Source organism: Nerophis ophidion, linkage group LG03, assembly GCF_033978795.1.
Source record: "Nerophis ophidion isolate RoL-2023_Sa linkage group LG03, RoL_Noph_v1.0, whole genome shotgun sequence".
Taxonomy (NCBI): domain Eukaryota; kingdom Metazoa; phylum Chordata; class Actinopteri; order Syngnathiformes; family Syngnathidae; genus Nerophis; species Nerophis ophidion.
In genome coordinates this window covers 74,332,609-74,351,706 of record NC_084613.1, presented here as the reverse complement: position 1 = coordinate 74,351,706, position 19,098 = coordinate 74,332,609, and the positions used below count along the sequence as shown (strand labels likewise).

The window sequence follows — 19,098 nt, the reverse complement described above, 5'->3', positions numbered from 1 at the left end:
TTTTTATTCACATTCTGTCTCTCACAGTTGAAGTGTACCTATGATCAAAATTACAGACCTCTGTCATCCTTTTAAGTGGGAGAACTTGCACAATCGGTGGCTGACTAAATATTTTTTTTGCCCCACTGTATGTTAATTAGGTTGTACATTTTTATAAGAAACACACTGAAATCATCATTTATATCCTACTAGTGAATAATCTCTAGAGAAAAGGCCATACAAAACATGACGCATTTCCCCTTTACTTTATGCCTGTTTTGACAAGTCCAATTGTCCCCTTGTTTAGGAACAGCAGATATCTGTAAACATCCTCACTTCTTGTAGAACAGTTGTGTAATCCTTCCATGGTTATGATCACGCCAATAATAATAATAATACTACTAATCGCTGTACTATGGCCTCCCTCAGGTGACTGGTGGGAGATACTGAGCCTATTTCATGTCATCAGTGGGCACAGGCTGCCTGGCGCCGTCGTCTGGCGGATATCCTTCCCTTATCATGTGACCTGTGCTCCGACAGGGGGCAAAGGTTGGCCGAGAGCCGCCCCTGTGTCTTAATAACTCACTCATTGTATTCCTTTCTGCCGCTAATTACAGCCTCCCCCTAGTGCGTGCGTGTGTGTGTGTGTGTGTGTGTGTGTATGTGTGTGTGTATGTGTGTGTGTGTGTGTGTGTGTGTTCCCCCTTGGCTGCAGAGACGAGCCAAAGGAGTAAAAATAGAGTGTGGCTTAGTGCCCTCTTTATTGTTATTAGTGCTCCATTGGCACAGCAGTCCATCATCATATATGCCACGAAGTGACACATTTGCCTTCTTCTGCTGGCTGTGAGGGCGACGGAATAACGAGCGCACCGTTTCCTGCCTTTCTTCGGCCCACCTTTCTTCTGCCAGTCATCTGTCACCGGTGTCATCTCTCCAGCCCGAGCTGCAGCTCGTCAGCGTGTGTGTGTGTGTGTTTATGTGCCGGCCGCATCCCCGCAGAGGTAAATAACAGCGGAATATCGTGCTGGGGTTGACGCCGAGACGCAAGGGGATATGGTCAGGCCCCATTTAGCTCCCGATGACGGCTGCCGAGACGGGAAAACCACACCGCTTAGTATCGCGATAGTCTTCAAGGCCTAGTGAAACCCACGACTACCCACCACGCAGTCTGATAGTTCATATATCAATGATGAAATATTAACATTACGGCCTTTTTAGTTTACTAAATTGCATTTTTAAATTTCCCCGGGAGTTTCTTCATGAAAACGTCACGTAATGATGACGTCGCGGACTGTTAGGAAATATGAGCGCTGCACACACACACAGCTAAAAGTCGTCCGCTTTAACCGCATAATTACACAGTATTTTGGACATCCGTTTTGCTGAATCTTTTGCAATTTGTTCAATTAATAATGGAGAAGTCAAAGTAGAAAGGTGGAGCTGGGAAGCTTTAGCCTTTGGCCACACAAACACACTTGTTTAAAATTCCCGGAGGTGAAAATTTACCATGGATCAGAGCGGTCAAGCGAACATGGTTCCCGGCCGAATGTGAACCAGCAGGTTTCGGTGAGAAAATTGTGGTAAGAAGTCGCTTCTTACCGGAGATCAGCTGAGCTTGCGCTGTCCATAAAGCTGCCGTCGACCCCCCCTGAGACACTGGCGTCAAGACACCCGTGGACACACCCCTCCGACTATCAGGTACTATTTAAACTCACTAAAACACTAGCAACACAATAGAAAGATAAGGGATTTCCCAGAATTATCCTAGTAAATGTGTCTAAAAACATCGGAATCCGCCCCAATGCAATCACGTTTTTTTTTTTCTAGTCCTTCGCTATCAATATCCTCAGCCACGAATCTTTCATCCTCACTCAAATTAATGGGGAAATTGTCGTTTTTTCGGTCCGAATAGCATTTTTTGTTGGAGCCTCCCATTATAAACAATGTGAATGTGTGAGGAGCCCCCACACATGTGACGTCATCGTCTGCGATTTCCGGTAGAGGCAGGGCTTTTCTCTTAACACCGAAAGTTGCAAACTTTATCGTGGATGTTCTCCACTAAATCCTTTCAGCAAAAATATGGCAATATCGCAAAATGATCAAGTATGACACATAGAGTGGACCTGCTATCCCCGTTTGAATAAGAAAATCTCATTTCAGTAGGCCTTTAAAGGCCAAACTGTCGTGAACATGTCAGTCTCACTGTTTTGGATTGTTTAACAACCACAACACTCCGAACACTAATTTTTCTGGATTCACAAGAAAATGCATATTAAATGGCTTCTGGGACTCAAACATAACCTTTCCACGTTTCATAAAAACCCGTTCAGCAGTTATAAAGTATCGTAATGTAAAAAAGCTGGCATTGATAGTGTTAGTGAATATGCCAAAATGTTTACAAATGTCCGTGTTAGTATTATTAACTTACAATGGTGTTCTTTTTATATTGTTTGTAGGGGTGTGGGAAAAAATTGATTCGAATACGAATCGAATCAAATACGTTGTGCGATTCAGAATCGATTCTCATTTTTTAAAAATTCATTTTATTTATTTATTTATTTAATTATTTTTTTTTAATCAATCCAACAAACCACTACGCAGCAATACCATAACAATGCAATCAAATTCCAAAACCAAACCTGACCCAGCAACACTCAGAACTGCAATACCGAAGTACATGTCAAATTACTTCCTTAACGTAAATGACCGCCATAACCACAACACCAGGGGGAGCTCCACAAACCACGTTAAACCCAGATTTCGATCTAACAAAGGTCTTAACTCATTCTCTTTCTATGCCACATCAATGTGGAATGCACTCCCAACAGGTATAAAAGTAAGTGCATCTCTATATTCCTTCAAAACCGCTCTAAAACAACACCTCCAGGCAACTTCAACACTTTACTAATACCCTCCTCCATTCACATCCCATCTCCCCGGATTATAAACAACTCAAATGTACTTCTAATGTATATACTTGTTCTTATGCTATCTGAACTCATTATGTTCTCTACTGGCTGTACATATCCTACTAAATAAGACCTACACTGTTTCAATGTCCACATTTCTCTGTTGATGCAATTGTTGATGACTGAAGTTCTGATATCAACCAAAGCTCCTCATCCCACCCCCCGGATTGTAAATAATGTAAATAATTCAATGTACATACTATGATGATTAACTTGTGTGATGACTGTATTATGTTGATAGTATATATTTGTACCATGAATTGATTAACGTGGACCCCGACTTAAACAAGTTGAAAAACTTATTCGGGTGTTACCATTTAGTGGTCAAATGTACGGAATATGTACTGTACTGTGCAATCTACTAATAAAAGTATCAATCAATCAATCAATCAATCAATCAAATAAACAGAGCAATTGAGAGGAGACACAAACACGACACAGAACAAACCAAAAGTAGTGAAACAAAAATGAATATTATCAACAGTATCAAATTTAGAGTTCGGAAATCGGTTCAAAAAATATATGTTCTTTTTTCTGCAACATCAAGGTATATATTGACGCTTACATAGGTCTGGTGATAATGTTCCCCTTTAAGAGCCAATATGTTACTACTTTGCATGTTAATAAGCAACTAATTAATGGTGAATATGTTTCCGATACTAAAGTGTTACCGTATTTTTTTCTGAAACCCTTCTGAAATTGTGATAATGTTCCCCTTAAAAAAAAAAACAGAAAACAGCTGAATGGTCGACAGAATCTCAAGAGTTCGTCTGCAGCTATCCGCTAATTCGACTAAAAAGACAGGTAAGCCAAGTGTTTTTGGTGGTGTGCACTGCAGTCATAATTTCTGTCAACAGTGCGAGAGAGCGGCCATTAGAACACACAAAGTGAGCACACAGACGCTGCCATTAAGAGCACGAGCAAGTAGCCGTCAAATAGTGGACTTTAACCCAACCTTGTGTTCTTTATTAACACTGGAACCGGCTAATGCCAACAAACAGGTGAGGCTGTTAGCTAATGATGCAGACGGGAGATAGCGGCTAAAGGAGCCAGACAAACGGTTTCAAGGTAGTGCAGGTGAGCTGCAGGTAAAAAAAAAGTAAAAAAAAAAGGGAGGATGCGCTGCCACAGAGCAGCCTTGTGCCCTCACAACTGTGAACCTGAGGACAAAGCCCTGATTCAGCACATCCTTCCCTCTGAGGGGGGGGGCGATGGAAACCGAAGACGGCGACTATGTAAATCCCCCCCCCCCCCCCCACCCCAACCCCCCAACCCAGTCCTGTGTGTGTCTCTCTCTGTATCTGTCTTTGGCCCGTCACGTTGGCAGCGGCCTATGCTTCAAAGGCAAGCGCAGAACAATGCCAGGGCCTAGTCAGGAATTTGAAGAGCTTTTATTTTTAACAAGAATTTCGGCCCGTCGGACTACTATCCGAGCAAAGACTAGACAAAGCAAAAGTAAAGGCGGATCGCATGTAAGGTGTGGAATTGAAACGTTTGTGCGTAATATAAACAGCTTGGAAAAAGGATGGTTGCGAGGGTTGTGGGAAAAAATCGATTCGATTTCTCACGTTGTGCGATTCAGAATCGATTCTCATTTTTAAAAAATCAATTTTTTTTAATCAAATCAATCCAACAAAACAATCCACAGCAATACCATAACAATGCAATTCGGTTCCAAAACCAAACCTGACCCAGCAACACTCAGAACTGCAATAAACAGAGCAATTGAGAGGAGACACAAACACGACACAGAACAAACCAAAAGTAGTGAAACAAAAATGAATATTATTAACAACAGTATCAATATTAGTTATAATTTCAGCATAGCAGTGATTAAAAATCCCTTATTGACACTATCATTAGACATTTATAAAAAATAAAAAAAAACAAGAGTGTCACAGTGGCTTACACTTGCATCGCATCTCATAAGCTTGACAACACACTGTGTCCAATGTTTCCACAAGGATAAAATAAGTCATATTTTTGGTTCGTTTAATAGTTAAAACAAATTGACATTACTGCAATCAGTTGATAAAACATTGTCCTTTACAATTATAAAAGCTTTTTTTTTTTTTGTTTAAATCTACTACTCTGCTAGCATGTCAGCAGACTGGGGTAGAACCTGCTGAAATCCTAAGTATTGAATGAATACAGAATCGTTTTGAATTGGAAAAATAATCGAGAATCGCGTTGAATCGAAAAAAATCGATTTATAATCGAATCGCGACCCCAAAAATCGATATTGAATCGAATCGTGGGACACCCAAAGATTCACAGACCTAAGATTTATACTCCGTCCCTGGTTTGTAAATAAAAATAAAATAATCCACAATACAAAGGTCCTGAGTTGTCCTGGGTTCAATCCCAGGCAATCTGTGTGGAGTTTGCATGTTCTCCCCGTGAATGCGTGGGTTCCCTCCGGGTACTCCGGCTTCCTCCCACTTCCAAAGACATGCACCTGGGGATAGGTTGATTGGCAACACTAAATTGGCCCTAGTGTGTGAATGTGAGTGTGAAAGGCCAACTGAAATGAGATGTTCTTATTTAAACGGGGATAGCAGGTCCATTCTGTGTGTCATACTTGATCATTTTGCGATATTGCCATATTTTTGTTGAAAGGATTTAGTAGAGAACATCGACGATAAAGTTTGCAACTTTTGGTGCTGATAAAAAAGCCCTGCCTTTACCGGAAGTCGCGGACGATGACGTCAGAAGGGTGAGGGCTCCTCACGTTCTCACATTGTTTTTAATGGGAGCCTCCAGCAGCAAGAGCTATTCGGACCGAGAAAACGACAATTTCCCAATTAATTTGAGCGAGGATGAAAGATTCGTGCATGATGATATTGGTAGCGAAGGACTAGAAAAAAATAAAATTAAAATAAAGTAAAAAAAAAAAAGGGGGATTGTATTGGGACAGATTCAGATGTTTTTAGACACATTTACTAGGATAATTCTGGGAAATCCCTTATCTTTCTATTGTCTTGCTAGTGTTTTAGTGAGATTAGATAGTACCTGATAATCGGAGGGGTGTGTCCACGGGTGTCTTGAGGCCAGTGTCTGAGGAAAGTCGACGGCAGATACAAGGACGGCGCAAACTCCATAGATCTCTGGTAAGAGGCGACTTTTTAACACAATTTTCTCACCGAAACCTGCCGGTTGACAAGTGGTCGGGAACCATGTTCGCTTGACCGCTCTGATCCATGGTAAAGCTTCACCTCCGGGAATTTTAAACAAGGAATCACCGTGTGTTTGTGTGGCTAAAGGCTAAAGCAGGGGTAGGGAACCTATGGCTCATGAGCCAGATCTTTCTGGTGTCACTTCCCCTCCGAACTCACTTTGTAAACGATCAATGAGTCCATACAAAGCTAAGAGCCGGAGATTCAAGAATTACACGGCTGACTTACCCGTGTAAAAATTTTTCCAAAGAGGGGAATCTTAAACAATGATTTCGTGTGGCTGAAACGGGGCTTAGGCTAAATAATTATTCGTTTAAGGCAGGGGTAGGGAACCTATGGCTCGCGAGCCAGATGTGGCTCTTTTGATGACTGCATCAGGCTCTCGGATAAATCTGAGCTGACATTGCTCAACACGATAAGTAATGAATAATTCCACTTGTAATCACAGTGTTAAAAATAATGTTCAAAATATAAAACATTCTCATGCATTTTTAATCCATCCATCCGTTGTCTACCGCACCTGTTTAAGAAGTTGCTTTAATGGTAGGAAGTTATTTATTTATTTTTGGTTAGTGTGAGGCTTGCCCTCCTGGGGGTTCTTCAGACCACCAAGCACCGACATGAGAGCCTGTTTCAGGGTTAAAATTTTGTTTTATTTTTCAATAAGTCTCTCAGTTGCTTTCCAGCAATTGTCTTTTTGTCTTTCGTCCTTGCTTCTGCTTTGGCTCCAGCTCCAACCCCGTCCCTCCTCCTGGCTGCTGGTTATTACCGAGCGGCAGGTGATTAGATATCAAGGCCCAGATGGGCCATCTACGCACCTGTCGCTGATTTCGAGGCCGATCCTGGCAACACCCCGCTTAGATGCAGGCCCGCAGGCCACACCCCCCTCCACAGTTAGCTTCAGAATAACAATGTTATTACAAAAAATATTATCTGGCTCTTACAGAAATGCATTTTAAAATATTTGGCTTCTTGGCTCTCTCAGCCAAAAAGGTTCCCGACCTCTGGGCTAGAGCTTCCCAACTCCATCTTTCTACTTTGACTTCTCCATTATTAATTGAACAAGTTGCAAAAGATTCAGCAACACAGATGTCCAGAATACTGTCTAATTGCGCGATGAAAAGAGACAACTTTTAGCCGTAAGTGGTCCTGCGCTAACATTTCCTGACAGTCCGTGACGTCACGCGCACGCGTCATCATTCCGCGACGTTTTCAACAAGAAACTCAGCGGGAAATTTAAAATTGTAATTTGGTAAACTAAAAAGGCCGTATTGGCATGTGTTGCAAAGTTAATATTTCATCATTGATATATAAACTATCAGACTGCGTGGTGGGTAGTAGTGGGTTTCAGTAGGCCTTTAATGTTGTCTGTCCATCTGTGTTGGCCCTGTGATGAGGTGGCGACTTGTCTAGGGTGAACCCCGCTTTCTGCCCGGATGCAGCTGAGATAGGCTCCAGCGACCCCAAACGGGACAGGCGGTAGAAAACGGATGGATGGATGGATGGAATCGTACAACGAGGGGTCCGTAAATCGTAGGTGGAAATGCAATAAACAAGAATCTGCTGAGCCGGCAAATTTCCCCCCCTTTCTCGGGTGGTAAAAAAGCAGCAACACCGGCGAGACAACATTGCCCTTTTGTGTTGAAAGCAATTGTCGCTGGCTGACAAGTAGCAATTGTCAATAAATGAACTGATTGCACAGAAACGCGTTAAAAGGCACTTTGGGATTGTGTGATCCTGCAGGATCTCTCCAGGTGAAACGTGGCACGTTAGCACCGAGGCGCTCCTTCTAAATAGATAAAGCCATCGCTATATGTCTGTTCCCCCCTGTCAGGTTAGCGTAGTCTTTCCGTATTAATCACCATGACACGGGCAAGGCAACTCAATTTTCTGCTCCTGTAGGTAAGGTGCGCGGCGTCGCCGGGCCGAGACGGCGGCACGAAGCATGAAAACAGGCGGCTAATCTTTGCTTACCGGTGTAATTGAAATGCTATCCACACTGTAGGGTGCATTAAAGCCTGATAACGGCGGGTTCCTGTGGCCAATTTAAGTAGCTTGACTTCCCCCTTTGGCTGCGAGCGAATAAAGGGGTTGGGGGGGGCGTGATGGTGGGGGAGGTTCTGATAGATAAGGCTGACAAACCGAGCTAATTCTCCAGGCATGTTTCTCATTGTGATCCCTGAAAAATGAGACGAGAGAGAGTAGACAAAAAATGATTAAAAAAAAAAAAAATCAATTGACCCTCGGGTGGCTTGTCGGCCTGCGCCTCTGATAAAACGTAAAAGCTCGCTTAATGTGGGCCCGCCTGTACCCGGCAGATAGAGCACTTTGTAAATGAACCCGCTTTGATAAATATATTAAGGAAAGCCGCCAATAAAAGGCGCAGACTTGTCATTTGTAAATAGACGCTCCCCGCTACACGGAATTAAAATGATAAAATGGGGTTCCATATAATTAAGTTTGTGTAAGACCTGAAATCCGTGCAAATACCTTCCCGTGCCGCTGAAAGGAGCCTGTCACTTCAATTAATCTGAACATCACCCTGAGAAAGTACGCGGCCAAATTAAGCTGCAGATAAAAAAAATAAATAAAAAAAACGTGGCTAGTATTTTGATAAGTAATTCCTGTATCATTTCTTTGCTTCTGTGATCATTTTATTTAATCCACCACCCCCAGTTATGTGCTAAGCCGTCTACAAAGAGCCCCTCGCCGGCCTGGCTACCTTAATCCACCGTATATACCAGGATAGAGGACGGCAGGCGCTGGTGTCTTCTTTTTGTGGGGGCTCCGGTGGGTTTTTTTTTTACTCAAAATACCCAAAACATCCTCACATGTAACAAATGTGGACTCACCAGTTGTTTACTTGTAGGATGGTGAGCCCCGTGTCCTGGGCTAGCTGCTTCTTCTGCTCTTCAGACGGGTACGGGTGCTGAGAAAAGAGGAAAAGACAACCATTAGCCGTGTGCACCTGGGACTTTGAGGGAACCTCACAAGACGAGCTTTTGGACCACACAAAATCGAAGGGTCATTAAGTCCGTATCGCGTGTCATTTTGCGTACTTTTTGTCTTTGGCCGAAATTATGTTCATGTTCTGGGTTAGTAATCAGGTGCCGCAATAAATAGCAAATTATGTTTGTTTCATTGGAGAGTATTATGGGTAATGAAATTGGACATCAGTCCAAAAAAGGGTTAAAAACTAATGCAAAAAATACACTAAAATTTCAGACTACAAGATGTTACTTTTTTCCACAGCTTTGAACCATGAAATGTTGGTGGGTCTGGCTTAATTACCGGTGTGCCGCATAGCCCGGAAAATACAGTAAATGTCCTCCAAGAAGAACAAAAGGTTGTTTTTTTTCTGCTTTTTAGTGAAAGGATTTACAGTACAAAAGGTTAGCATGTTAGACTACAGGCTACGAGGAGCTTGCAGCTACTCAACAGTTAAGCACAGAATAGCACACAAGCTAGGCATTAGGGAAGCAAAATCTCACAATATTAAAACAAAGTAGAATCATTAAAATGAAGCAGCACAGATTGCATTAAATGGCCTTTTTAAAAGTATAATTAAATATATATATATATATATATAAATTTGATTATCCAGAAAATAATGCTCGATTCCGTGGTAGAGCACAATATATGTGTGTGTGGGAAAAATCACAAGACTAGTTCAACTCTACAGAACTGTTTCATGAGGGGTTCCCTCAATCGTCAGGAGATTTTAATTGTATTTTTATTTATTTTTTTCTCTGACGAAAAAAAATCTAATTTTCCTGACGATTCAGGGATCCCTCATGAAACAGTTCTATAGAGATGAACTAGTCTTGTGATTTTTCCCACACACACATACATACATTATATATGTATATATATATACATACATACATACATACATACATACATACATTACATACATACTTTTAAAACATTCAATGTTTGAAAATTATGAATCCACATAGACTTTGAACAATTAAGAATTATGATTCAGATGTGAATTGATTATTTTTAGCACCACTACCAGACATACATAAAAAAAAGTCCTTAATTAATTGAACAATATTGCAGTCTAAAACATGACATTTGTCAACAAAAACAAGATTAAATAATTCTAGTTGAATTTTACTTACACATACAAAGTCTCTAAAGCAGAAGCTTATTAGAAAGTATCCAGTATCAATTGTGTCCGCATCAACTTCAACTTACTGCGTCGTGAGCTGAGCCTAATAAATTATTTTGGCCACTTCAATTTCATTAAATATAGCATAAGTCAATTCCAGACTGTTATTAATAAATAGGTCAGTGTTTTTCATACCTACCATTACTGTCTTGAGTAATTTTACTTGATCAAGTATTTTCTAACATTCCACACTTTATCCATTCCATAAATTAATTTAAGGAATGGATTAAGCAAAACAATCAAACTATGTACCAATATGATCCACTTCTAGAAACTCTTCAAACTTAAAGTGCTTATAAAGTACAAAGAAGAAGAACCATGATGAACATTCTGAATGTATTTAATCCATCCTCAAAATAATCTTACCTATCACATCATCCATCCATCCATTTCCTACCGCTTATTCCCTTTTGGGGTCGCGGGGGGCGCTGGCTACAATCGGGCAGAAGGCGGGGTACACCCTGGACAAGTCGCCACCTCATCGCAGGGCCAACACAGATAGACAGACAACATTCACACTCACATTCACACACTAGGGCCAATTTAGTGTTGCCAATCAACCTATCCCCAGGTGCATGTCTTTGGAAGTGGGAGGAAGCCGGAGTACCCGGAGGGAACCCACGCAGTCACGGGGAGAACATGCAAACTCCACACAGAAAGATCCCGAGCCTGGATTTGAACCCAGGACTGCAGGAACTTTGTATTGTGAGGCAGACGAGCTAACCCCTCTGTCACCGTGAAGCCCTTATCTCATCATATGAAATATAAATTACTTCACCAATTTATATTGGTGAAGTAATATAAAAAAACAGGAAGTGAATAAAACATTTCGTAGGATTAAAACATTTCGTAGGATTAAATAAGATCTGCTTATTCCTACTCCTTTTCGAACATGTTGAAAAGAGAAACTGGAAATTGTGATCCATCATGTTGTATGCTTGCATGTTCCAAATAAACTCAAACTCAAGACTACAAAATAAAGTTAAAGTACCAATGATTGTCACAATTGTCGTAACGGGTCAATATCCAAATCGCCTATTACTTGTATCAGAAAGTTAAAAAGTTACTTCAGTCCATTATTTCAGGATTCTCCGTTTTTCAGTGTGAAATATTCTTTAATTGTACCAATCGGACATTTAGCCAATCAAATCTTGCAAGCATTCAAAAATGAGTGCTGAAGTCCTATGACTTTCTCCATTACGCCACACCTTATACATGACCTATACCCAACACCCGCCACTCCCTCAGCACAGTATAGCAAAGCATGCATCCACCCACCCATCATAAGCACACACACACACACACACAATTGAACTAAACCTGTCAGAGCTGGCCAAACAAGTTTGTCAAAAGTGTCAACCTTCCTAAAGCCTCTTTCCCTCCCATGCACAAACAACATAAACAACATATGTATTTACTGTATCTGCAGCAGTGCATACTGTAGGCCAGTGGTTCTCAAATGGGGGTATGTGTACCCCTGGGGGTACTTGAAGGTATGCCGAGGGGTACGTGAGATTTTTTTTTAAATATTCTAAAAGTAGCAACAATTCATAAATCATTTATAAATATATTTATTGAATAATGCTTCAACAAAATATGAATGTAAGTTCATAAACTGTGAAAATAAATGCAACAATGCAATATTCAGTGTTGACAGCTAGATTTTTTCTGGACATGTTCCATAAATATTGATGTTAAAGATGTATTTTTTTGTGAAGAAATGTTGAGAATTAAGTTCATGAATCCCCAAAGAGGGCACTTTACGTTGATGGTTACTTCAATGTGTAGAAATTATTTATAATTGAATCATTTGTTTATTTTTCAACAAGTTTTTAGTTATTTGTATGTCTTTTTTTCCATATAGTTCAAGAAAGACCACTACAAATGAGCAATATTTTGCACTGTTATACAATGTAATAAATCAGAAACGGAGGACATAGTGCTGTATTTTACTTATTTATCTCTTTTTTTCAACCAAAAATGCTTTGCTCTGATTAGGGGGTACTTGAATTAAAACAAATTCACATCACTGAAGAAAGGTTGAGAATCACTGCTGTAGGCAAAACACTTAAACAGGACTTTTCCAAGAGTCACAATTTATAATTTTTTTTATCTACGCTTATATTAAATGGTTTCCGGGAGTCAAACATAACCTTTCCACAACCATCCATCCATCTTCTTCCGCTTATCCGAGGTCGGGTCGCGGGGGCAACAGCCCAAGCAGGGAAGCCCAGACTTCCCTCTCCCCAGCCACTACGTCTAGCTCTTCCCGGGGGATCCCGAGGCGTTCCCAGGCCAGCCGGGAGACATAGTCTTCCCAACGTGTCCTGGGTCTTCCCCGTGGCCTCCTACTGGTTGGACGTGCCCTAAACACCTCCCTCGGGAGGCGTTCGGGTGGCATCCTGACCAGAAGCCCGAACCACCTCATCTGGCTCCTCTCGATGTGGATGCTTTACTTTGAGTTCCTCCCGGATGGCAGAGCTTCTCACCCTATCTCTAAGGGAGAGCCCCGCCATACGGCGGAGGAAACTCATTTCGGCCGCTTGTACCCGTGATCTTATCCTTTCGGTCATGACCAAAAGCTCATGACCATAGGTGAGGATGGGAACGTAGATCGACCGGTAAATTGAGAGCTTTGCCTTCCGGCTCAGCTCCTTCTTCACCACAACGGATCGGTACAACGTCCGCATTACTGAAGACGCCGCACCGATCCGCCTGTCGATCTCACGATCTACTCTTCCCCCACTCGTGAACAAGACTCCTAGGTACTTGAACTCCTCCACTTGGGGCAGGGTCTCCTCCCCAACCCGGAGATGGCACTCCACCCTTTTCCACAACAATTTGTAAAGATCCATATAGCAGTTATAAAGTATGGTACTGTAATCAAGCTAGCGTTGTTTGAGTTAGTGAATATGTCAACATGTTTACAAATGTCTGTGTAAGTATTATTAAGTTACATTGGCATTCATTGTGTATTGTTTAAGCTTTGTAAATCCACTAAAACGTCAGCGCGGAGTTATTGAGTCTGGTTAGCCGATTGGAGAGATCGCTTCCGCAGCTGGTGGGTCCATGACGATGACCTCTGTTTTGTTTGATCCCCCGTTTTACTGCCCTGTGACAGGTACCATTTGGAAACAATTATGATACATAAATTAACATACATAAATTAACATTTACACAATCTTTCGTACCGGTATATATCTGCCGCTTATAGTTAGGTGTGGCTAATAAATATTAAAGAACATTTTTATTTCCAAGTTCTGCGATGAGGTGGCGACTTGTCCAGGGTGTACAACAGCTTCCGCCCGAATGCAGCTGAGATAGGCTCCAGCGACCCCGAACGGGACAAGTGGTAGGAAATGGATGGCATTTTTCTAAGTCTGTCGTGACTAATTCCCTCAGAGACTGGCGTCAACACGCCCGCGGACACACCCCTCCGACTATCAGGTACTATTTAACTCACTAAAACACTAGCAACACAATAGAAAGATAAGGGATTTCCCAGAATTACCCTAGTAAATGTGTCTAAAAACATCTGAATCACTCACAATGCAATCGCCTTTTTTTTTTTAAACTATTTATTTATTTATTATTTTTTCTAGTCCTTCGCTATCAATATCCTCAGCCACGAATCTTTCATCCTCGCTCAAATTAATGGGGAAATTGTCGTTTTCTCGGTCCGAATAGCTCTTTTTGTTGGAGGCTCCCATTATAAACAATGTACGGACGTGAGTAGCCCTCACACGGGTGACGTCATCGTCTGCTACTTCCGGTAAAGACAAGGCTGTTTTGTTAGAGACCAAAAGTTGTGAACTTTCTCGTGGATGTTCTCTACTAAATCCTTTCAGCAAAAATATGGCAATATCGCGAAATGCTCAAGTATGACACATAGAATGGACCTGCTATCCATCCATCCATCCATCCATTTTCTACCGCTTATTCCCTTTCGGGGTCGCGGGGGGCATTGGCGCCTATCTCAGCTACAATCGGGCGGAAGGCGGGGTACACCCTGGACAAGTCGCCACCTCATCGCAGGGCCAACACAGATAGACAAATAACATTCACACTCACATTCACACACTAGGGCCAATTTAGTGTTGCCAATCAACCTATCCCCAGGTGCATGTCTTTGGAGGTGGGAGGAAGCCGGAGTACCCGGAGGGAACCCACGCATTCACGGGGAGAACATGCAAACTCCACACAGAAAGATCCTCAGCCTGGAATTGAACCCAGGACTGCAGGACCTTCGTATTGTGAGGCAGACGCACTAACCCCTCTGCCACCGTGAAGCCCCATGGACCTGCTATCCCCGTTTAAATAAGAAAATCTCATTTCAGTAGGCCTTTAAATGCAGGGATTCATTTTAAATCAAATTCACGGAAGTATTAGAAACAAAGATGTTTATATATGGCGGCGTCATTCATTTGAATGCAGCAGTCGCCGGTCCGCAGTCAGTGGAGACGTTTCTACCTGGGAAAATGGTCTCGCAAGAGCGCCGCCGGCCGCGGTGACGTTGCTGATGTCGTCTCCTATGGAGGGAAGGCGAGCTGACGTATACAAAGGCAGGCTTTGGGCTGCCCAGCCATGAAGCATGACAAAACAACAGTGATCGCCGCTGACAGATGTCTTTAAGGGCCAGATTAGAAGTCGAGCGCACGCACATGAAACAAATGAGACAATGTTGTGCGTTTCTCCACAAACACACACAGAAATATTCATAGACTTGACACCTAAAAACCAGCACACACCCACAAGAATTTCTTTTCAAAGATGACACTTAAATCCTCCTCTGTTTTCAGGTGGTTTTAAGCTCCATTAACATTTCTCCCATTCAAACAAAACAACTCCACGTCTTAACTTTCAATTTTTTTTTTTACCCTCTAGCCTTTTTCCCCCTCATGCAAGGTCACAAAGAGTGCCTAATAAAAAAATGAAACATAAAAAAGTAGAAAAAAACATTATTTTAGGTCTTTGTTTACATTACTGTAATGCAGCTCCTATAAGCCAAAAAGGACTGTTCTTTAGGAAATAAAAAGCATGATGAGTTTGAGGAATGCGCTCAATTAACAAACAAGACTCACAAGAGATAATAAAAGCCGCCTGCACAGCGGGATTAATCTGATGCTGATATGTTAAATTACCGACAGCGTAATAGAAATGTTGGATTGCCGGGTGATGACAAGCCGTTGGCTCGGGAAGACAGAGCTCCTTCATAGCATGCGGGTGTGTGTTCGTGGTCTAATAAGAATGTACCAGAAAATATTACAAAGCATTATATTATGTTTTTATGACGCACAACAACCAAAAAAAATACAATTTTGCCAATTTTCCCAACACTATTACATTATTAGATACATAACTTTTTGATGGCTGTAAGATCCCAAACTAACAAGACATACCTGTTTAAACATGACACTGAGAATTCGATACTTGGAGGCAATTATTTCCTAAATGTTCCCTACTTTGCAAAACAATTTACATTTCCTGCTAAAGTTCATTCATTTTGTGTGTGAAATCACTGCAAATGGGATGACAGAAAAGAACGGTTTAGGAATAAAGCTCAATCAATCAATCAATGTTTACTTATATAGCCCTAAATCACTAGTGTCTCAAAGGGCTGCACAAACCACGACACAAACCACTATGACATGGGTGTCAAACTCTGGCCCGCGGGCCAAATTTGGCCCACCGTGTAATTTCATTTGGCCCTTGAGGCAATTTCAAATTAACATTAGAGCATTAGAGCATTCACCGCTAATACTCATACTTGCCAATCCTCCCGATTTTACCGGGAGACTCCCGAAGTTCAGTGCCACTCCCGAAAATCTCCCTGGGCAACTATTCTCCCGATTATCCCCCATTTTCCACCTGGATAACAATATTGGCTGCGAACCCTAAAGGCACCTTTAACCTGCCGTCACGTCCGCTTTTCCTCCATACAAACAGCGTGCCGGACCAGTCACATAATATATGCAGCTTCCACACACACACACACACACACACACACACACACACACACACACACACACACACACACACACACACATACACACACAAGTGAATGCAATGCATACTTGGTCAACTGCCATACAGGTCACACTGAGGGTGGCCGTATAAACAACTTTAACACTGTTACAAATATGCGCCACACTGTGAACCCACACCAAACAAAAATGAAAAACACATTTCGGGAGAACATCCGCACCATAACACAACATAAACACAACAGAATAAATACCCAGAGCCCCATGCGGCACTAACTCTTCCGAGACGCTACAATACACCCCCCCACCCCCCCCCCCCCCCCCCGCTACCAGCGCATTGTTATCTTATTTTCAATTTTATTAGCCTGCGGAAAAAGTTAATGTTGATGATTACCTCAGAGGGCTGCAAATAGAAAAGAGGCATTCATTTTTTAGTTAGAATTTTATTTAATATACAATTTATGTTTTTTCATTTGTTTTTTCAAAGTTGATTTTGCACTATTAAGTTATATAAGGGTTGCATGTTCCATATTAAATGATAAATGGGTTGTACTTGTATAGCGCTTTTCTACCTTCAAGGTACTCAAAGCGCTTTGACACTACTTCCACATATTCAGTGTTAAAGCGAATCAGTGTAGCAAACTGAGCAATAATTAACGTTTTTATGCATGCACTTTCTCTTGCTACTTCAAAGCTTGAATGTTTGATTCATTCATTATTGTTATTTTATTTTTAAATGTATTATTAGTAGTATGACTGTAGGTCTTACCGACTAACAGTCATTATATAATACCGGCAATAAATCTGCGTTCAAAGAACTCCGGCTTATTGGTGATTCCCAGAGCCCCCCGAAAAAGTCTGCGGGCTATAGAGCGTTTTCTATTCTGGCTCCAGTACTATGGAATGTTAGATCCACTATGGACTGGACTCTCACTATCATATTAAAACCACTATGGACTGGACTCTCACTATTATGTTAGATCCACTATGGACTGGACTCTCACTATTATGTTAAAACCACTATGGACTGGACTCTCACTATTATGTTAGATCCACTATGGACTGGACTCTCACTATTATGTTAGATCCACTATGGACTGGACTCTCACTATTATGTTAGATCCACTATGGACTGGACTCTCACTATTATGTTAGATCCACTATGGACTGGACTCTCACTATTATGTTAGATCCACTATGGACTGGACTTTCACAATATTAGGCTAGACCCCCTCGACATCCCTGGCACTGGTCTCCCCTGGGGGGGGGGAGGCACACCCACATCTGCGATCCACTCCAAGGTTTCTCATTGTGGGTGGGTGGAGTTTTTCCTTGCCCTGATGTGGGCTCTGAACAGAGGATGTCCTTTAAGCTAGTGCAGCCTTTTGAGACAGTTGTGATTTAGGTCTATATAAACAAACATTGATTGAATGATTGATGTACAGTCTCAGTTGATTTATGACAGGGCGCTCCAAATTAAATTCAACCGCAAACGTGCCAAGCCCATTCCTGCTGGGTCACATACTATAGCTCCATATCGTTACCGTCCTCCATGGCGCGCAGCATTCATGCAAGGCAGACAAACCGGGTTCGATCCCTGGAGGAAATAGTAGCAAAAAGCGCGGTTGGATTTTTGTACTAAAAAAAAAAATAATTGAGCAATTTCTGTCAGAGGTATTTAGTGTCGAACCCCAAGATGCAGAGATGGAGGCAGGCATGGAGTGAGCAAACATGATTTAATAAAGATACTAAGACAAAATCAAACAAAGGGTTCAAACCAAAAGCGCGCATGTGGGCGGAATAACAAACTAAGAGAGCTAGCACTGGGAGCTAGAAAAACAAAAAGGAACTTTAGCATGGAAGCTAGAGGATAACAAACAGAAAAACTGGAAATAGCTAATGGTTAACAAAAACAGCTTACCGCTACGACGACCAGGACAAGATGTAGCACGACAGGTAATAGCTGAAATGATGCCAGACACGACAGGTAGCAAAGACACAAGAGTGACATGAGGCACCGACAATACAAATGACAATACAATGAGCCAGCAACTGACACAAGACGAAGAGGGTACAATTAGGAGCGGGCTGATTGGCAACAGGTGTGACCAGGGAACACAGCACTCAGGGAACAAGACAGGAAGCTGACAAAATAAGAGCACTAGACAGGAACTAAAGACAGGAGATACTAAACACAGAGGAAACAGACAAATGCAGAGGAAAAATAAAAAAGACAAACTGTCATTAGTAAGCCTGACAATTTCTTTCTCGTTAAATCAATTTTGTCCAAAAGGTGCATCAAATTTGTTGGAGTTTGATTAAAATAGTATAAGGGTAGTATCACACCAATAAAAAGTATGGAAATATATACATCTTACTTGCACTAGTGAAAGAGGGTGCAGGATGGGCTCTACAAGTAGTAGTTTGTTGGAGTGTGTACGCAAGCAACATCGGGTTTTTTTTGTTGTTGATTGATACTTTTATTAGTAGAATGCACAATTCAGTACATATTACGTACAATTGACAACTAAATGGTAACACCCGAATACGTTTTTCAACTTGTTTAAGTCAGGGGTCCACGTTAATCAATTCATGGTAAATTCAGGGTGCGCATCCTCCATGGCTTCCGTGCTTCTTGGTATTTTCACATTAGCTTGAACCTCGGCCACATGACCTGCTGGCAAATACGCTCACGCCCGCACACGTGCAGAAGACAAACAGTGAACATGACATGGAGGAGCGGCCAAGATTGGAAATGGGAGTGGGTCATTTACATTGTATTAAGGCTTTCCCAGCCTCTCAGACCCCATCAT

At 41.8% G+C, this 19,098-nt stretch overlaps 1 protein-coding gene across 9 annotated transcripts in view; it reads right to left on the bottom strand.

The window, feature by feature from the left end:
- Positions 1 to 19,098, bottom strand: part of meis2a (Meis homeobox 2a) — a 250,098-nt gene that overhangs the window by 70,310 nt on the left and 160,690 nt on the right. For all 9 annotated transcript variants that reach the window (XM_061896042.1, XM_061896044.1, XM_061896045.1 and 6 more), the window contains exon 9: positions 8,977 to 9,053. In XM_061896042.1, coding sequence (XP_061752026.1) covers positions 8,977 to 9,053 — 77 coding nt within the window. The remainder of the gene's footprint in view (positions 1 to 8,976; positions 9,054 to 19,098) is intronic.